This window comes from Pecten maximus, chromosome 10 (assembly GCF_902652985.1).
Source record: "Pecten maximus chromosome 10, xPecMax1.1, whole genome shotgun sequence".
NCBI lineage: Eukaryota > Metazoa > Mollusca > Bivalvia > Pectinida > Pectinidae > Pecten > Pecten maximus.
In genome coordinates this window covers 16,417,091-16,439,156 of record NC_047024.1, presented here as the reverse complement: position 1 = coordinate 16,439,156, position 22,066 = coordinate 16,417,091, and the positions used below count along the sequence as shown (strand labels likewise).

The following is a 22,066-nucleotide window of genomic DNA, read 5'->3' as shown; positions in this document are numbered from 1 at the left end:
CTCATCTCTCCTTGAAGTCGCAAAATACAGAGAAGGGAGGATAGGTTAAACCATGCACATTAATGTACTTTGTCGCCTTTCGGGTCCATTTTCCCTGAAGGCAGCTTCTGGACAATAGGACCGACTCCTGTTGAGGAATTGAAGTAACTAAGGAGTACAGTGTATTTCTCGTTCTCCATGGCGGATGAAACTTCCATCAGTGTGTCGTAAAATACACAGAGTTTCGCGTTAACTCTGTTTGCTATTTTCGGGAGTGCATTTACCTTCCATTTTAATGCCGACTCAATCAAGGCTGGAGAGCCATAACGTTCCGCTAGTCTATGGTAGCACACTACAGTAGGACAGGCTGGCCATGGGCGATTTTTTTGTTAAGCAAGTAACTCCTGTATTATGATATGCATCAAAAAATGAAAAAAATAAATGTACACTATAATTGATATAATTAGTATGAAGTAGTACATACAGACTTCACATTTGTTAAAACAAAAATTAATAAATTGGTTCCGGATTTTAAATTTCCGGATTTTCCGAAAGTGCGTTTACACAGGTAATTTAGATTTGCCTACAGCGAAAAATTGAAGCCCACAGAAAAGGTAAGATAGCAGGAAAACTTAATTTACAACATATGTCAAAACAAGATTAATCCTGTCTTTAGGATAGATATATTAAATTTTAAATAGGTTTCAGAAAAAAAAATTGTAGAGAATTGTGTCATTTTGGGTCAAATATGATATTTTGCAATTTTTGAGCACTTTTTAAGCTGTTACAATGCTATTCACAGCTCTAAAAATCATAGAAAAAATAAGTTTACCTATCCTTCAGAGCTGTATTAAATTTGCAAATGTTGTAAAGATTACAAATATATATACTTTATTAGAGCTAATATGTAGGGTTAACTGGCAATGTTCACATATCTAAAACATGTGCGATATTTTTCAGGAATTGGGCATTTTTACTGTACACTGTTACATACATCATGTTTTCTGTAATCCTCACTCTGGATTCCTTATGTTGGTGATCTGATACTGATGTTTTGCCGACTCTGGACCTAACCATTTTACCAAAAGTATAATTCCTCATCGGAGGAAACACCAAGTTCCTTGACAACATTCAAGAATCCAGCTTTCCAGGGGAGAAAATTTTCCGGGAGTCATTAAACGATGTCAGTCTCGAAACAGCAAGTCTTTTCTCAGCATAGATTTGAAATTTCAGTTGAATATCGATGTAGGGACAAAGTTTTCTATCGTAGGGTTTAATATTCTATACTGAGGTTGAGAGCCAAAGTTTGCAGACATTTGTTATTGATGTTCCAATGCTGTCTCTGTTGGCCATTGAGGTCAATTATTTAGTGGTGTAGGCGGTTGAGATGGGATAGGCAAATGTGGAGGATGTTCATGAGTTATTGGACTGCTAGACGCATGAGATGCCGAGTGCTCCTCTACATACTGTCGAACGCGCTCTCTAGAATTCACATCTGAAGGAATAATGATTTTCCTTTCCAGACGTATTCGTTCATTAATGTCCCACTCAATAACTGTCGCGTACGCCTTCAACTCGGATTCTTCCTCAACACAAACCTTCTGTTCTTAAAGAAGCTGTAGATCTACATCAATCTCTTGGCGTTGCCTTTCTGTCTGAGCTACTGATAAGGCTTATTTCTCCTTCAAAATAGCCTGCTCTTTCAGTAACGAAGTCTTTTTCTCTGTAAATGGTATTCCTGCCCGAGCTGCTTCAGCTTTAGCCTTAGCTTGAATTAATGAAGTTGAACTCGTGCCTGATTTCACAGACCTTGCTGACGTGGAACCCAAGCTGTGACCTTCTTGATGTCGATTTTATCTCATCCATCTGTGTAATTTTTGTCTCAATATCCTCAAGGCATTTGTTCACTAGATAATAATTGTATCTTTCGTCGTTATCATGTCGTCGTAGAAGTTTTTCGACTTCCATGGACCTTGGGGTATCGAGGAACTAAGCGTAGTCACGCGAGATTAAACGATAACTCGCATACGCTAAGCATTTGCGGCTATGAGCTCTCTTCAACAGCTCTAGTTAAAACTTCCGAAACTTTCCCAAAAACCTCGCCGTGCAGTTTCTCACATCATGGTTTGTCTACAGAAATTTGTAAATCACACAGCCATTGGGCCTCCAATCCTCACCAAATCACACAGGCATTGGGCCTCCAATCCTCACCAAATCACACAGCCATTGGGCCTCCAATCCTCACCAAATCACACAGCCAAAGGGCCTCCAATCCTCACCAAATCACACAGCCAAAGGGCCTCCAATCCTCACCAAATCACACAGCCATTGGGCCTCTAATTCTCACCAGATCTCACAGTCATGGGCCTCCAATCCTCACCAAATCACACAGCCATTGGGCCTCCAATCCTCACCAAATCACACAGCCATTGGGCCTCCAATCCTCACCAAATCTCACAGCCATTGGGCCTCCAATCCTCACCAAATCACACAGCCATTGGGCCTCCAATCCCCACCAAATCACACAGCCATTGGGCCTCCAATCCTCACCAAATCACACAGCCATTGGGCCTCCAATCCTCACCAAATCACACAGCCATTGGGCCTCCAATCCTCACCAAATCACACAGCCATTGGGCCTCCAATCCTCACCAAATCACACAGCCATTGGGCCTCCAATCCTCACCAAATCACACAGCCATTGGGCCTCCAATCCTCACCAAATCACACAGCCATTGGGCCTCCAATCCTCACCAAATCTCACAGCCATTGAGGCTTTTAGGCCTCACCAGCTCACACAGTCGATGCATCAACTTTGGGAACTGCCACATCATTACTTTCCTGTCTAATTTCTGTTTTCTGGGTTTGTGTTTCCCATAGACATAAGTCTTTCTTAGGGACTGTCCTAACATAACTTTCCTGTCTACCTTCTGTTTTCTGGGTCCGTGTTCCCCTATAGACATACATGTAGGTCCTTCCAAAAACTTGGGAAGACTACAGTTCGATCAGATTATATAAGATGGATGTGAGGATTAGGGCTATGGTGACATTTTGGACCGTCTACATTTGAAGTTATTCTTCAGTTTAAAAGATCGACGCGTCGACGCCCAACTTACAGGTGACGACCACTGGGACCTTGGGAGCCTCACACCGAGTGTAAATTACACCAAAATTCATAAGAATCATGAAATGGATACCAGAGACACGTGACAAACTAACAATTATAACTATGACGTATCTAATGGTATAATACACAATGGTTAAACTGTATTACGAATGCATTAAACTATCGTATATGTTAACTAGATTATGCTATAAGAGCATGAGTGGTTGAACATTTCTGTTTTTATTAGAATTGAAGACGTTTTTTTCTAATTACATGTATACATGAACAAGAAAAGCTTGTTAGATCCCCCTCCACGACTTGCTAATTAATGAATTAATCAATTACTATATGTGCACGGACACGCATCTGCACCAGGTCATTGTTTATATTGTAGTAGGGGCTAATATTTTTTCTATAAATACTGTAGGGCGCGACGAATTACCCAAATCTACCCAAATCTACCTCAATCTACTATGTAAATCTAACAAAATCATACTTAAAGCTTATAATTTGGGAAAATGAACTTGTAAAATCAATATTTTAGTGCACCATTGTCGCGTAAAGCACCATGAATCGATCTAATGTACACATACAATCTATCTTCAGTAGCGGTTATCTCCCCTTATGCATATAATGTCAAGGAACAACAAAGACCTGGTTAATTTAAAGATAATTTATTACGTAGAATATTGATTATATAACAAGCAATTCGTGAAGTCGATGTATAAAAATAGTATGAAATAATTCTTAGACAAAAGTCTTCTTTAATTTTAAGCAAAGCGTATATGTTAATATAAACGTCTGTTTATCATGTTAAAATCAAGTTGTTACTTACACATATAATTTTTCACATACATTCATAACATTCACAACATATTGCCGATATTGTTTGGGATGCACTACCACAATATCTTATAAACAAAATAGAGCAAGTTCAAATTGAAGCTGGCAGGATAGTGACAAGTGCTACAAAAATTGTTAACATAGAACTGTTATATAAAGACAAAAAATTATCAGATCGAAGAAAAAAGCATAAAATTGTCCAATTTCACAAAATGTTTCACAATAAAACACCAAACTATATGTTCCCTTGTACCTTCCTTACACTCAGATCGTCATGATTATAGAACCAGACAAGCTGATCAGCTCTTATCAGTTCAGACAAAAACAAATTATTATAAATCATCTTTCTTGCCGTCAGCTGTAAAATTATGGAACTCGGTACCTCCAGAAATTAGAAATAATGACAAACTTAAAAAAAATCCTTAATAGAAATCTTACACGTCCTCCTTCATACAAAAACTATGGAAAACGTAAATTGCAAATTTTACACACGAGACTTCGCTTACATTGCAGTATATTAAAAGAACACTTGTTCAATAGAAACTTAATTGACAGCCGTATGGAGTGATATAAACGTTAAGCTTGTTTCCTGATCCTTTTGCAAATTATGAACTGTTATTTTGTATATTTGTATGTAATGTCTATGAATTGAATAAAATACTGTTTAAACTAATTTCGAATATCGTTAAAATTATGTTGAACAACAATAAACGTATAATAATTAAAGTAGAAATTAAAACCAATCCAAGGCCCGACGTCCCCCGCTTAACGGCGAACTCTATCAGCCGAGCCGTGCACGTGGTACTTTTAAATCAGGGGTAAGAATTTACGGTGGACACCGGAATATATTCACATACTTTTAGAAGTATTTAAGGAAATTTAGCTTTGCCGCTGTCATCACAGAGAACACAAATAGTAGGTATTACCACATACTCAATGTTGACGATATACAATATCCATTTGTTCACCGTATTCACATGACAGCCGCCCGATATTTTCACCCCGATCGCTTTGCTATGAGATGTCACGCGCGATTCGGTTTTCCCGAACGAAGATTCTTGCTGAAGCAGATCGATACAGAGTGACAACACGTGCAAGTAAGACATGATTAATCTTTAACATTTCATGTATTATACCATAAAATTTAATCTGTGAAAACTTGTCAATGTAATGACATGCATTATCATATCAATATTTGATGACGATTTAATACGCAGAAAATGAAAGTAGAATTCATAGAATGAAAAAGCGAAAGTTAAAATTCCTATGATATATATATATATTGTGTGGTTTTCCACAGGAAGAAGACGTGTACTTTTGATATACTCCAGCCTTGAAGATCTTTGAAATACACAGCTAATGCACCATATACTTCACACAACTATATTTGTTCACGGTTGACTGAAAGGTACAGTATATTACGTAATATAGTATTATAAACAGCTGATAAAGTCCTACATATGTGTTAATGCAAGATAATTCTATATGCTTCATCTCAAATAACTGATTCTGACTGATTATTTTTTGTGGCATGTTTGCAGAATTCTGTTAGTGTAATGTTATTAGTCCTAATTAATTAATATAAGATATAAATACAATTATACACAAATAAAACTATGTATTCTTGTAGCCGGACTGGACTGGGTTGATCATCAGTGACCAGGTAGCTCAATATTGGTAGAGCATCCGGCTAGTGTTCAGAGGCCCCGGGTTTGAACCCTGGTCTGGCCGCTACATCTTCTCCTCTCCTGTTACAAAATTGGCGCCCAGCAAAAATACTCACGGTGGTGGTATAAGGGTCTTGTCTGTCTTCAAGGGCGAAGACTTGAAAAAAAGGAGGGAGGTGTGTAGCGTGACTGGACTGGGTCGATCATCGGTGACCAGGTAGCTCAATTGGTAGAGCATCCAGCTAGTGCTCGTAGGTCCCGGGTTCGAACCCCTGTTTGGCCGCTACATCTTCTCCTCCCCTGTTACATTCTGTCTGATCGGCAACATGTTTGTTTAAAAGTTCATCGTGCTATAAGGCTTTGTCGCTGGTTTGTTGAAATCGTTCATTTACGAAATAATGACAAAAATTGTGATAGTATATACTGCTTTTGGATGACCCCAATTGACAAAGACTTTCATGCCTGTATTAATATCAGCAGGCCCATCAAAACACGACATGCAAAATTCAATCTCATTCTGTAATATTTCTCACATACTTCACAGGGTTATCTGGCAGTTGCTAGGGAAAAGATAAATCTATCTTACCCAGGAAATGCAATTATTGAGAACGTGAAAAGAGCACATGTAGCTTGTCTTTTCCCTAGGGTAAGATAAGAAAATCTCAGCCCGGTAAAACTTCCGATATCCTTGTCCAGGGTAAGAGAAAAATCTATATTACACAGGGGGATAAAGACAGCCAGCAAGCGCTATATGACACAGCTCACAATAACGTTATGTCATCATTTTACATTGAGTAACCAAGTTGTAAATGATGACGTCATCAATTTTGACTCGCATTCCAAGGAGCATTGAAAATGGTGCGATGAAAAACTTTCATAAAAACTTATGTTTGGTTGCAATTAGTATGTGAGAAAAATAATCCTAATCATGGGTCTGTTCCGCGAACAAGAATATATCTCAACCCTCATGTAAGAGTTTGGCTGGCCAGCACTCAGCAAGCCTCGTGCTGACTGGCCGAACTCTTACACTCGGGTTGAGATATCCCTGTCCACGGAACAGACCCATAGTAGATTCTATTAGTCTTCCTAGATAACACCATAGAACCGATATTTTTAATCTAACTTTTAGGCTCAGGCTCATGATAAATTTGTTTAAATGAATATCCTTGACCTGCTTTTTTGGTCATTAAGGTCACACAGTTCAACTAAGGTTAAATCTGTAAACAACTTCTCATTAACCAACCGGCCAAAGCGGTTTATTTGATTTATTTTTGTAACGTACATTAACAGCCAGGGTCATTTAAGGACATGCCATGTTTCGGAGTATCAAAACCACTGGCCTACGGTCAGTGCCAGGCAGCTGCCCCCCATGTGTTTGAACTCGAGACCCAGAGGTGGAGGGCTAATGATAAAGTGTCTGGACACATTAACCACTTGGCCACCGCGTCCTCTGCCAAAGGTCAAGATAGTTGGCCATTTGCATCCAGAGATAGAGGACTACAAAGTTAGACACTATTGGGTCACATAAAGATACTGAAGAGATGTATTTTAATTAGATTAAAATGTGTTAAAACCTTCAATAATCTCCTTATCGACATTCCAAGCAGATACTTGACCTAGTAGTTATAGCAGCATTGAGGGATTCAAGTTTGGTCAAATTGTCAATGTCTAGAGGTCACAAAGTCCAAACATGTTAAAGCAGTTTACAATGTTTATTTATAGATATATGTTCACTTGCGAGTTGATCTGATTGATTAATTTCAATTTAGCAGTCAACTGGCCCAATTTCATGACCCTGGTCCTCTTTGTTTGATACAAGTTATTTGTTTTAATATGATCTAAAATTCATAACAGATCTGACTTTTGGGACTTTGACAGTATGTCAATGTCATTTGTTTGACCAAATTTTACCGATCATTTTCCTATGACTTGGTTCTTCATGTGATAATCTTACGGTCTCATTAAGACTAGTTCACAGAACGTCCTGGAAAGGCTACAATATCTACCTATAGATTACATTGAATATACTGACATAATAATGAAAACACATATTCAAAGTCAATTAAACAAGGGTAAAATATGAACATAAATTTAGATTGGCAAAGTACAATGAGAATGAGACCAGGCACTCCAGTACAGTAAGCGTCCTCTGCTTCAACGACACCCACCATACAAATATAGGTTACTTTGATACACCCCAAAGAAATCTAGGTCACTACGACACCCAGCAAACAAATCTAGGTCACTACGACACCCACCAAACAAATCTATGTCACTACGACACCCACCAAACAAATCTAGGTTACTATGACACCCATCAAACAAATCTAGGTCACTATGACACCCAACAAACAAATCTAGGTCACTTCTACACCCACCAAACAAATTTAGGTCACTACGACACCCAGCAAACAAATCTAGGTCACTACAACAAATCTAGGTCACTACGACACCCAACAAACAAATCTAGGGCACTACGACACCCATCAAACAAATCTAGGTCACTACGACACCCATCAAACAAATATAGGTCACTACGACACCCAACAAACAAATCTAGGTCACTTCTACACCCACCAAACAAATCTAGGTCACTTCTACACCCACCAAACAAATTTAGGTCACTACGACACCCATCAAACAAATCTAGGTCACCACGACACCAACCAAACAATTACGATTTGTTAAACAGACAAAGTTATTTTAGAGGTTAGAAACATACAGAATTATTTAAGAGGTTATAAATAGACAAACATGTAATAATTACTTTAGATTTGAATGGCTTGTGGTTTTAGGGATTATAGTTTGGTATCTTGAATAATGTTTCAAGTTTTATTGTTACAGAACTGTGAGAGTAAAGTAATTCCCGGAGAGACATGGCGGACACAAGGATAGTGTGTGAAGTGTGTAAGAAGGAATTTAGTGGAAGAATTCCAGCTCAGCAACACTTCGAAAGCAAAACTCACCAGAAGGCTGTACGAAATAAAGAACTTATTGAAAGCTCCCAGCTTTCTCCTCAATTTAAATGTGACATTTGTGATGTAATTATGAACTCCAATGAAGTATATAGGAGACACATGAGTAGCCCCAAGCACCTTGAAAAGGCCAAAAGGGCGAAAACCATTGAGAGTTACGGTTGTATTTCAACTGTACAGATACCCCAACATGAAGGGAAGGAGTACGCCTTCAATGGAGAAAGAGGATTTTGTTATATTTGTAATATAGAACTTACTTCTAGAGCAGTGGCCGATCAGCATATCAACGGTGAAAAGCATGCCAAGAAAAAAGTTGCTATGACGTATAACCATGTATCCAGTCTCGCCAGGGATACCTGTAATGCCTGTGGACAGAGATTCTCAAGTCAACAAGAAGCCGAGGCCCATTTTGCAGGCAAAAGTCACAGGGAAAAGATGGCATCTTTGGGACACCTTCCAAATTCAATGGACACAACAGAAGGAAACCCAACTTTGAGTACAGCTATGGAGACGTCTAACTACCCTACAGAGAATCTGGCCTGTTTACCAACAGGAGCTGAAGTCAGAAGGCCTGGGTATGGAAGGGAAATACCTTGTCGGGCCCCGACCAAACCTACCACTGTTGATGGAGTGTACGAGTTTGATGGTAAGACTGGTCATTGTCATATATGTAATGTAGCCTTGACCTCTGAGGAGAATGCTAATGCTCATTTGAAGGGAACTCGTCACAGGAAAGCTTTGGTGAAAAGTGGAGTAGAAAAAGTGAGAGATCTTAAAGTATCAGACTCACAAGAGTATTACTTCAACGGAGATCGTGGCAAATGTTTGGTTTGTGACATTGAATTCACATCAGAACGCCATGCTCAGGATCATCTGTCTGGAACAAAACATACTAAAGCTGTCCAGAGACAGGCAGAGAGCCAGCATACTACCGATACACAGGAATATGAGATGAGTGGTACGAGAGGATATTGTAATGTATGTCAGATAGAACTGTCATCCTCACAACATGCTACTGAACACATCGCTGGTAAACCTCACGCAAAGGCAAGAGCTGCATGGGAAGGTAGGAAACAGACTCAAAGTCAAGGAATTCCATCGCCACCTTCAGCTATGGGGGATAGATTACAGGAGGTACAGCCAGTTTCTCCGGGACGACCTGATGTTAGTCCTTGGTACATTTCAGCTGAAAGGCAGAGGTCTGATGTTTCAGAAAGTTCATCAACATTAAAGGATATCATTGAAATTAAAGCTAGTGAAAACATAAATCAGCATGATCAGATTCCTAATTCATCTGGCAGTGAAGTGTTTGATGGAAGAAACATTGCTGCATCTGATAGCCAGGATTACTGGTTCAATGGTCACGCTGGACACTGTAATCTGTGTTCAATTGACCTCACGTCCCGGGCTCATGCCATGCAGCACATCAGTGGTAAAAACCATAAAAAGGCGAAACAGAGAAATGAGAACATCAGTTCAGTGGATGACAACTTGTATTGTAAAATCTGTAAAGTACCATTCTCTGGTCAGGAGAGTGCCAAGCAGCACTATGCCAGTGAGAAGCATATAAAACGGGAACACATCAAAGGGACACACTCTACTGTAGAATCTTCTGTTTCTGCTCCAGGACAGAAAGCTATGGACAATACCAACTGGTACCCTTGCTTTGTTTGTGGGTGTTATCTGAACTCAAAAGAGCAATTGGAGATTCATGAGCAGAGTGTGAGTCACAGAGCTGCTACGGAGGGGTTAAACTCTCTCGGATTTCAGGAGACTTTGGTGATGACCTCTGATGACTCTAGGGAAGAAAGGATTGTAAGAGTCACCAAAAACAGTTTGGGAACTGGTCAGACACCTGAGATGTTTAATACTAGCAGGTCACCAAGTGACACTGTAGTCAGTGGTATGAAATTTGAACCCATTTCTTTGGACCAACTTGAAAATTTAGACCCTGCCTCTCTATCATGTACTACTAATGGTGTCGGGGAATACGATGAAACACTAACAAAATCGGTTTACCATTCTGAACAGCCAGATCAATTCAGCACTTCTAAAATGATTTCAAATTTATGTTCAGGAATTCCAAAGGAGAAAGAAATCAACAAACCTAGTATCATGTCTCAAATAAGTAAGAATAGTGACAGCAGTGCTGTAGGGCTGTCAAGGTCGGCTTCAAGGTCGGCTTCAAGGTCGGCTTCAATGTCACCCAGTGTTGGTCCCGATTCACAGAAACATACAGGCTCTCATAGAGATGGTACCATAGTTTATCACGATATGTCTAGTGAGAGTGGCCACTCATCAAGTCTGAGTGGTCATTCGTCCAATCTCAGTGGTCAGTCCTCACTAGGAAGTGACCGTGATAACAGGATGCCCAGCCTTGAGCCAATAGATGACTTACCAGAGCTTGTGTCCATATGTACAAGTATGTCGGAACTGAAGATTAAAAAGGATATATGCAATACTGAGAAAAAGTGTGTTGATGTGAATGACTTCAGGAGGAAAAAAGAAGGCAGAGAAAAACAGAAGATTGAGATCACCACTTCTGGCCATGTCCCTGTTCCTCGGAAGGCTATTGACATATCGGATATGGACTCACTTGACAGTACAAGTTCAAGTGAACATACGTCAGGAGGACAGACACGCAGAGGGGAGGGAACAGACTCGGCAAGAGCTGTTAGGAACAGAACTGGTCGCAGGAAAACAAGTCGCGACAGAAGTGTCTCAATGGAGTCGGAATCTGATCCCGATAAAGATGCTGACAGCAGCGTGGAAAGTTGTCAATCTGCCGGTCTGTCAAAAAATCACACCAAGTTAATGTCCCTTATCAGCAAGAAACTAAAAGATGTTCCTCAGAGATCAACACCCCCAAACCTGACTGAAACAGAAAAATCAGTTTCCAAAAACTACAGACATTATTGCTCTACATGTAAAGTTCCTATGGATACAGAAAAAGCTTTCAATGATCATCTGAGGGGCAAGCTTCACCGCCAGAAATCTGCAAAAGAACCAGCAACAAATCGTGAGCATCCAGCCCTGATTAAAACGATGAGAATACAGGATGAACACAGGGGTCAAACTGGCTTCACAGAAACTGTTCCGAGAAGTTACCAGTGGGAACTGTTCAGAAAGGTCCTAGCTGGGGATCGCATTTGCTTCCTTCCAACAGGTAAATATATTGCAAATGTTTTCTTTCTTAGTGAAATTCCAACATAACAGAAATTCCTATGAGCTGAATATTACAGGGACCAGTAACCCTATATCTTCATCCAAATACACTCTGGTGTATTACAGTTAAATTGAAACTCGACAAAATGATTTAATAAGGTATGACAGAGGTAGTTATGTGATGGGTGTTATTACACTGATAGCAGAGTAGTTATGTGATGGGAGTTATGACACTGATAACAGGGTAGTTATGTGAAGGGTGTTATGACACTGATAACATGTTAGTTATGTGATGGGTGTTATTACACTGATAGCAGAGTAGTTATGTGATGGGAGTTATGACACTGATAACAGGGTAGATATGTGAAGGGTGTTATGACACTGATAACAGGGTAGTTATGTGATGGGTGTTATTACACTGATAGCAGAGTAGCTATGTGATGGGAGTTATGACACTGATAACATGTTAGTTATGTGATGGGTGTTATTACACTGATAACAGGGAAGTTATGTGATGGGTGTTATTACACTGATAACAGGGTAGTTATGTGATGGGTGTTATTACACTGATAACAGGGTAGTTATGTGATGGGTGTTATTACACTGATAACAGGGTAGTTATGTGACAGGTATTATGACACTGATAACAGGGTAGTTATGTGATGGGTATTATGACACTGATAACAGAGTAGTTATGTGATGGGTGTTATGACACAGGGTAGTTATGTGATGAGTGTTATTACACTGATAACAGGGTAGTTATGTGATGGGTGTTATGACACTGATAACAGGGTAATTATGTGATGGGTGTTATTACACTGATAACAGGGTAGTTATGTGATGGGTGTTATTACACTGATAACAGGGTAGTTATGTGATGGGTGTTATTACACTGATAACAGGGTAGTTATGTGACAGGTGTTATAACACCGATAACAGGGTAGTTATGTGATGGGTGATATGACACTGATAACAGGGTAGTTATGTGATGGGTGATATGACACTGATAACAGGGTAGTTATGTGATGGGTGATATGACACTGATAACAGGGTAGTTATGTGATGGGTGTTATTACACTGATAACAGGGTAGTTATGTGATGGGTGTTATTACACTGATAACAGGGTAGTAATGTGATGGGTGATATGACACTGATAACAGGGTAGTTATGTGATGGGTGTTATTACACTGATAACAGGGTAGTTATGTGATGGGTGTTATTACACTGATAACAGGGTAGTTATGTGACAGGTGATATGACACTGATAACAGGGTAGTTATGTGATGGGTGTTATTACACTGATAACAGGGTAATTATGTGATGGGTGTTATTACACTGATAACAGGGTAGTTATGTGATGGGTGTTATGACACTGATAACAGGGTAGTTATGTGACAGGTGATATGACACTGATAACAGGGTAGTTATGTGATGGGTGTTATTACACTGATAACAGGGTAGTAATGTGATGGGTGATATGACACTGATAACAGGGTAGTTATGTGATGGGTGTTATTACACTGATAACAGGGTAGTTATGTGATGGGTGTTATGACAATGATAACAGTGTAGTTATGTGACAGGTGTTATTACACTGATAACAGGGTAGTTATGTGATGGGTGTTATTACACTGATAACAGGGTAGTTTATGTGATGGGTGTTATTACACTGATAACAGGGTAGTTATGTTATGGGTGTTATTACACTGATAACAGGATAGTTATGTGTTGGGTGTTATTACACTGATAACAGGGTAGTTTATGTGATGGGTGTTATAACACTGATAACAGGGTAGCTATGTGATATGTTATAACACTGATAACAGGGTAGTTATGTGATATGTTATAACACTGATAACAGGGTAGTTATGTGATGTGTTATGACGCTGATAACAGGGTAGTTATGTGATGGGTGTTATTACACTGATAACAAGATAGTTATGTGTTGGGTGTTATTACACTGATAACAGGGTAGTTATGTGATGGGTGCTATGACACTGATAACAGGGTAATTATTTGATGGGTGTTATGACACTGATAACAGGGTAGTTATGTGATGGGTGTTATTACACTGATAACAAAGTAGTTATGTGACAGGTGTTATGACACTGATAACAGGGTAGTTATGTGATGGGTGCTATGACACTGATAACAGGGTAATTATTTCATGGGTGTTATGACACTGATAACAGGGTAGTTATGTGATGGGTGTTATTACACTGATAACAGCGTAGTTATGCGATGGATGTTATGACACTGATAACAAGGTAGTTATGTGATGGGTGTTATTACACTGATAACAGGGTAGTTATGTGATGGGTGTTATTACACTGATAACAGGGTAGTTATGTGATGGGTGTTATTACACTGATAACAGGGTAGTTATGTGACAGGTGTTATGACACTGATAACATGGTAGTTATGTGATGGGTATTATGACACTGATAACAGGGTAGTTATGTGATGGGTGTTACGACAATAATAACAGGATAGTTATGTGATGGGTGTTATGTCACTGATAACAGGGTAGTTATGTGACAGGTGTTATGACACTGATAACAGGGTAGTTATGTGATTGGTGTTATTACACTGATAACAGGGTAGTTATGTGACAGGTGTTATGACACTGATAACAGGGTAGTTATGTGATGGGTATTATGACACTGATAACAGGGTAGTTATGTGATGGGTGTTATTACACTGATAACAGGATAGTTATGTGATGGGTGTTATTACACTGATAACAGGGTAGTTATGTGATGGGTGTTATTACACTGATAACAGGGTAGTTTTATAATGGGTGTTATGACACTGATAACAGGGTAGTTATGTGATGGGTGTTATTACACTGATAACAAGGTAGTTATGTGATGGGTGTTATTACACTGATAACAGGGTAGTTATGTGATGGATGTTATGACACTGATAACAGGGTAGTTATGTGGTGGGTGTTATGACACTGATAACAGGGTAGTTATGTGGTGGGTGTTATGACACTGATAACAGGGTAGTTATGTGATGGGTGTTATTACACTGATAACAGGGTAGTTATGTGATGGGTGTTATTACACTGATAACAGGGTAGTTATGTGATGGATGTTATGACACTGATAACAGGGTAGTTATGTGTTGGGTGTTATTACACTGATAACAGGATAGTTATGTGAAGGGTGTTATTACACTGATAACAGGGTAGTTATGTGATAGGTGTTATTACACTGATAACAAGGTAGTTATGTGATGGGTGTTATTACACTGATAACAGGGTAGTTATGTGATGGGTGTTATTACACTGATAACAGGATAGTTATGTGATGGATGTTATGACACTGATAACAGGGTAGTTATGTGTTGGGTCTTATGACACTGATTACAGGGTAGTTATGTGATGGGTGTTATTACACTGATAACAGGGTAGTTATATATTGGATGTTATGACACTGATAACAGGGTAGTTATATATGGATGTTATGACACTGATAACAGGGACGGGTAAGACACTGATCGGGTGTATAGTGATAATATTATCAGTGGTTTTGTTGTACGGGTAAGACACTGATCGGGTGTATAGTGATAATATTATCTGTGGTTTTGTTGTATAGGGACGGGTAAGACACTGATCGGGTGTATAGTGATAATATTATCAGTGGTTTTGTTGTATAGGGACGGGTAAGACACTGATCGGGTGTATAGTGATAATATTATCAGTGGTTTTGTTGTATAGGGACGGGTAAGACACTGATCGGGTGTATAGTGATAATATTATCTGTGGTTTTGTTGTATAGGGACGGGTAAGACACTGATCGGGTGTATAGTGATAATATTATCTGTGGTTTTGTTGTACAGGGACGGGTAAGACACTGATCGGGTGTATAGTGATAATATTATCTGTGGTTTTGTTGTACAGGGACGGGTAAGACACTGATCAGGTGTATAGTGATAATATTATCTGTGGTTTTGTTGTACAGGGACGGGTAAGACACTGATCGGGTGTATAGTGATAATATTATCTGTGGTTTTATTGTATAGGGACGGGTAAGACACTGATCGGGTGTATGGCAATAGGTGCCATGCTGGAATTAAACCCTACCTACCAGGTCCTGTTTCTCGTCACCAAAGTTCTCCTCGTCTTACAGCAGGCCAAGTACATCAAGAGACAATTGGGCAGTCGCAAATTCAGAAGGTGCAGTTTTATATGTATTCAATTATTTTTCAATCAATTTGATTCTAGCTTTTTAGGCTATATAATTATACCATGAATGGATATTCTGTCCATAAACCAATTATTTCAATTTACCCCTTTTGGTAGAAGATTTGCTTCTTAGTTGAAAACTCTTCCTTGCCATGAGTCAATTATTTTTCAGTAGTTACATTTGTGTACAATGTCGTGTAGTTTTAACTCTTTAAGATGAGTTTGAAATTTTCCTCTTCCACACATGATAAAGGAGGTATTTTGAGATTTAGATGAAGCAGAGGCCATTAGCTATTAAGAGACAGTTCAGGTTCAACTTTTTTCTCAGTATTTGAAGACCTTTGATTAATGAAAAATTTGTATTATAAATGTAAACATTATTATTCCTAGGTTTGATCCCGACGACCCCTCCAAGCAAATCGTGCGGGAGCTGAAAATCGCTGAGCTGTGTGGTGGGCAACAGTCGACAGGAGGGGTACCACTCTGGCAGCATGACATCATCGTTGCCACGGCAGGTCGGTCTGTACTATAGAATTCATAGTGGATATCACCGATACCTGTGACTGATGTGATCGGTATATTTATTTGGGATTTAAACTCCTGAATAAAGTTGAATTTGCTAGTATACATAGCTTAAAAACTAGTTTGAAGCATTCAGGAATGGATTTGCTAGAGTGTACATTCATAAATGCAGAATGCATGTCTTGCAAGTCAACCATTGATTAGCAAACCATTGCCCCTGTTTGTCATCTGTTCTGAAGTTTTAAGAAATTCTAAAATCATACATTTTCTTATGTTCTTTAGCCCCAGAGTCATTTCAAGCATGTGAATGTCAGTAAGAGAGCTCAGAATGTGGGGAAATGCAGATGTTTAAATTTGCACTACTTACCGTTATTATAAAAAAATGCCATTGTTTCTGAGAAAACCTGATGTGCAGCAGTTGTCGGTTTTTACAATCTTTGTAAGTCCATGTTTTTGTTACAGCCTTTTGTGAAAACATGTTGACGGATGTCGTTCTGCGTTGGGAGGATCAGTGCCTGGTGGTTTTTGACGAGGCCCATCACTGTAATAAGAATCACTCCTACAACAACCTGATGGCCACACATCACTTCCAGAGACCTGAACCATCTCGCTGTAAGGTACTGGGCCTCACAGCATCACCAGCTGGTAAAAACAATTACTCCATGACTGTTGACATGTTACGACAACTACAGATCAATTTAGGTGATTCACATATTGCTGTCGTCGAGGACGAAAAGGCGGAGCTGCAGGCATTCATGTCCAATGCTAAAATTCACATTGCAGTGATGGAAACAACAGCCATCGAGGAAGAGTTTCAGCGTGATCTCAGGGTGTATTTGTTACAGTGCTACATGAGGCTTGCTGCTGAAACCAACATCACAGAACACAGCAACCTAGGATTGACGGGGGTCAGTAGGTCGCTCGGTACAGACGACCTTCAGAGACATGCCCAAGACCTGACTGGCGACGTCATGGACGAACTACAGGCGCTGATAGCTATGGCAAAACCTAATACAGCAGGTGTAGATAAGAGAATTGAAGTTCAGAATTTGATAGGACACATACAATGTATTTGTATGGCAATCAGTGTGGCAGCAGAGGTTGGAACTTCTGAGGCTTTGGAAGAGTTACAGATTCTCATGGCGACCAATCTGAACCAAGACTTCGAGTTTGCTAAACAAATTAGTCTGCCTTGTGAGAACATTCTACGTTCAATTGAGACACAGCAACGAATCCTGAAATCTAATCTAAAATCACTTAATGAATCTGTTAACCAAGAAATGTCGTCAAGTGTCAAATGTCTGATGCAGCAACTGATGAATCAGAACTACATACAGTGGAATGATGGTCACAGAGGACAACCACTGGCCCTCGTCCTCGTCAAACAAAGGGCTACAGCTACTAAACTGCACACAGTTTTAAGGAATCATCCTGAGATAGTACATAGGAGCTTATCTGTAGAGAAGATTGTCGGGCATGGGGCTGCAGCAGCTGAACCTGGAATGTCTGTTGCTCAGCAGCGCAAGGTATTAGAGGAAATTAAGGATCACAAGCACCAGATTGTCATAGCAACAGCTGTTGCTGAGGAGGGGATAGATCTACCGGAATGTGAGCTTGTGGTCTCCATGAACCCACCATCAACCATGACAGCTCTGGTGCAGATGCGAGGGCGTGCACGAAAACGGGACAGTCATTTTGTTATTGTGTGCAATGACAGTAAAGAGGAGGCCAAGCTGAGTGACCTGCTGGCTAGAGAACAAAATATGATAAAAGCTGCCAACTTCTTGGTGCACAGTCAAAAAAGGCAACAAGCTATGGAAGTTGGGAATCAGAAACTATAGATGGCAGATAATCATATTTTGCCCCATGAATAGGAAATACTATTATCGTCCAACTTAACTTAAGTACCTGTTTAAAAACAGTCAAAATATTTCTGCAGTGGACGATTTAATTAGAATTGTTTGAATGTCCAGAAAACAATTTTATATTAAAATGAATTACCAGTTCATGAGGAATATAATTTCAGGATAATGATGAATTTTTGTCATGGGAAAGGTTTCTTCGAAACATTGGATGCCCTAATTATTCTAGCAATCTTTGCTGATTCATTTCAGTTTGGATTTTTTTCATCATTTGAGAGCAGCTTTCTGCATGTTTGACCACATATCTATATCAACTGATGCCAAGGATGTGTCTAACCACATATCTATATCAACTGATGTCGAGGATGTGTCTGACCACATATCTATATCAACTGATGTCGAGGATGTGTCTGACCACATATCTATATCAACTGATGTCGAGGATGTGTCTGACCACATATCTATATCAACTGATGTCGAGGATGTGTCTGACCACATATCTATATCAACTGATGTCGAGGATGTGTCTGACCACATATCTATATCAACTGATGTCGAGGATGTGTCTGACCACATATCTATATCAACTGATGTCGAGGATGTGTCTGACCACATACATATATATATCTATATCAACTGATGCCGAGGATGTGTCTGACCACATATCTATATCAACTGATGTTGAGGATGTGTCTGACCACATATCTATATCAACTGATATCGAGGATGTGTCTGACCACATATCTATATCAACTGATGTTGAGGATGTTATAGAAAAGCACTAGAAGGTGTGCATTGGTCAGCAGTGATTTCTGGTGGGAAGGAAGCTGATGTCATTGTATCTCTACAAACACAATCATTGCACATCTGAATTTAAAGAGAGACTAGTGTTGTTTACTTTCTAACTTTTGTTTCACTTATGATTCTTAACCATATTCTTGTAGTGTTATGATCTAATTTTTAATTTTTTTTTAGAGGATAAAAAATCTTGTTCCTTTTTGAAATCAAATAAAGTTTTTCCTTGTTTAAATCAAATAATCTGAGAAATTTTATTGAGGTTCCAGATAGATTGTTTGTTATTTATGGAAATTTGTGAGTTTATTGAATCACCTTACACGAGGGGAAAGTGCCATATGAACTTGTGTGATGATGCAGTATCCGTCGTCCATGTCCAGCAATTCCAATCGATCTATAATCTGTGTTAATCAGTAACAACTTTACTATGACTTAGTGATAGTGAGTCAGTGGTGTGTTTAGTGATAGTGAGTCAGTGGTGTACTAAGTGATAAATGAGTCAGTATTGTGTTATAATGAGTCAGTGTTGTGTTAAGTGATAATGAGTCAGTGGTGTGTTTAGTGATAGTGAGTCAGTGGTGTACTAAGTGATAATGAGTCAGTGGTGTGTTATAGTGAGTCAGTTGTGTGTTATAGTGAGTCAGTGGTGTGTTATAGTGAGGCAGTTGTTTGTTAAAGTGAGTCAGTGGTGTGATAGTGAGTCAGTTGTGTGTTATAATGAGTCAGTTGTGTGTTATAGTGAGTCAGTGGTGTTATAGCGAGTCAGTTGTGTGTTATAGCGAGTCAGTGGTGTGTTATAGCGAGTCAGTGGTGTGTTATAGTGAGCCAGTGGTGTGTTATAGCGAGTCAGTGGTGTGTTATAGTGAGTCAGTGGTGTGTTATAGCGAGTCAGCGGTGTGGTATAGCGAGTCAGCGGTGTGGTATAGTGAGTCAGTGGTGTGTTATAGCGAGTCAGTGGTGTGTTATAGTGAGTCTGTGGTGTGATATAGTGAGTCAGTGTTGTGTTATAGCGAGTCAGTGGTGTGTTATAGCGAGTCAGTGGTGTGATATAGTGAGTCAGTGGTGTGTTATAGTGAGTCAGTGGTGTGTTATAGCGAGTCAGTGGTGTGTTATAGCGAGTCAGTGGTGTGGTATAGCGAGTCAGTTGTGTGCTATAGCGAGTCAGTGGTGTGTTATAGCGAGTCAGTGGTGTGTTGTAGCGAGTCAGTGGTGTGATATAGCTAGCCAGTGGTGTGTTATAGCTAGTCAATGTTGTGTTATAGTGAGTCTGTGGTGTGTTATAGTGAGCCAGTGGTGTGTTCTAGCGAGTCAGTGGTGTGTTCTAGCGAGTCAGTGGTGTGTTATAGCGAGTCAGTGGTGTGATATAGCGAGTCAGTGGTGTGATATAGTGAGTCAGTGGTGTGTTATAGCGAGTCAGTGGTGTGATATAGCGAGTCGGTGGTGTGATATAGCGAGTCAGTGGTGTGATATAGCGAGTCAGTGGTGAGTTAAATTGAATGACCTTTTACCACTGTCCAGGACTCAATGATGCCAACAGGATTGGATAACAGGTGAGCAATATAGGCTGATTTTGACTCTGTTTTTTTTTAAATGTGTTTGATATGTTTTACACGCTGTACGCCATGTTTTATCATTTTAAAAGCAAGAAATGCTAATTATGATAACCTGTTATTTGTAATAGTATTGCCATTCTATCTGACCTAAGCAGTCTTACTTACATAAACTCATTTATCAAGGTTTATGTCTAATACACAAAACTGTAGTGATCCTGACTAAAACCTTCCAAAAACGACTTGTGGTACCGTCCCGAATCAGACCTATTACATAATACTGTAGTGACCACGACTTGTGGTACCCTCCCTAATCAGACCTAATACACAATACTGTAGTGACCACGACTTGTGGTACCGTCCCGAATCAGACCTAATACATAATACTGTAGTGACCACGACTTGTGGTACCCTCCCTAATCAGACCTAATACACAATACTGTAGTGACCACGACTTGTGGTACCCTCCTTAATCAGACCTAATACACAATACTGTAGTGACCACGACTTGTGGTACCCTCCCTAATCAGACCTAATACACAATACTGTAGTGACCACGACTTGTGGTACCCTCCCTAATCAGACCTAATACACAATACTGTAGTGACCACGACTTGTGGTACCCTCCCTAGCCAGGCCTAATACACAGTACTGTAGTGACCACGACTTGTGGTACCCTCCTTAATCAGACCTAATACACAATACTGTAGTGACCACGACTTGTGGTACCCTCCCTAGCCAGGCCTAATACACAATACTGTAGTGACCACGACTTGTGGTACCCTCCCTAATCAGACCTAATACACAATACTGTAGTGACCACGACTTGTGGTACCCTCCCTAATCAGACCTATTACATAATACTGTAGTGACCACGACTTGTGGTACCCTCCCTAATCAGGCCTAATACACAATACTGTAGTGACCACGACTTGTGGTACCCTCCCTAATCAGACCTAATACACAATACTGTAGTGACCACGACTTGTGGTACCCTCCTTAATCAGGCCTAATACACAATACTGTAGTGACCACGACTTGTGGTACCCTCCTTAATCAGGCCTAATACACAATACTGTAGTGACCACGACTTGTGGTACCCTCCTTAATCAGGCCTAATACACAATACTGTAGTGACCACGACTTGTGGTACCCTCCCTAATCGGACCTAATACACAATACTGTAGTGACCACGACTTGTGGTACCCTCCCTAATCAGACCTAATACACAATACTGTAGTGACCACGACTTGTGGTACCCTCCCTAATCAGACCTAATACACAATACTGTAGTGACCACGACTTGTGGTACCCTCCTTAATCAGACCTAATACACAATACTGTAGTGACCACGACTTGTGGTACCCTCCTTAATCAGACCTAATACACAATACTGTAGTGATCCTGAC

At 39.8% G+C, this 22,066-nt stretch overlaps 1 protein-coding gene across 1 annotated transcript; it reads left to right on the top strand.

Annotated features, from left to right (window-relative positions):
• The first annotated feature begins 5,210 nt into the window (after nt 1–5,210).
• Nucleotides 5,211–20,768, top strand: LOC117335607. The gene is made up of 5 exons (XM_033895727.1): nt 5,211–5,336; nt 8,440–11,736; nt 15,766–15,919; nt 16,319–16,443; nt 16,913–20,768. The coding sequence occupies exons 2-5, from the start codon at nt 8,472–8,474 to the stop codon at nt 18,289–18,291; spliced, it is 4,923 nt and encodes a 1,640-aa protein (XP_033751618.1). The 5' UTR covers nt 5,211–5,336; nt 8,440–8,471; the 3' UTR covers nt 18,292–20,768.
• Nucleotides 20,769–22,066: the final 1,298 nt, after the last annotated feature.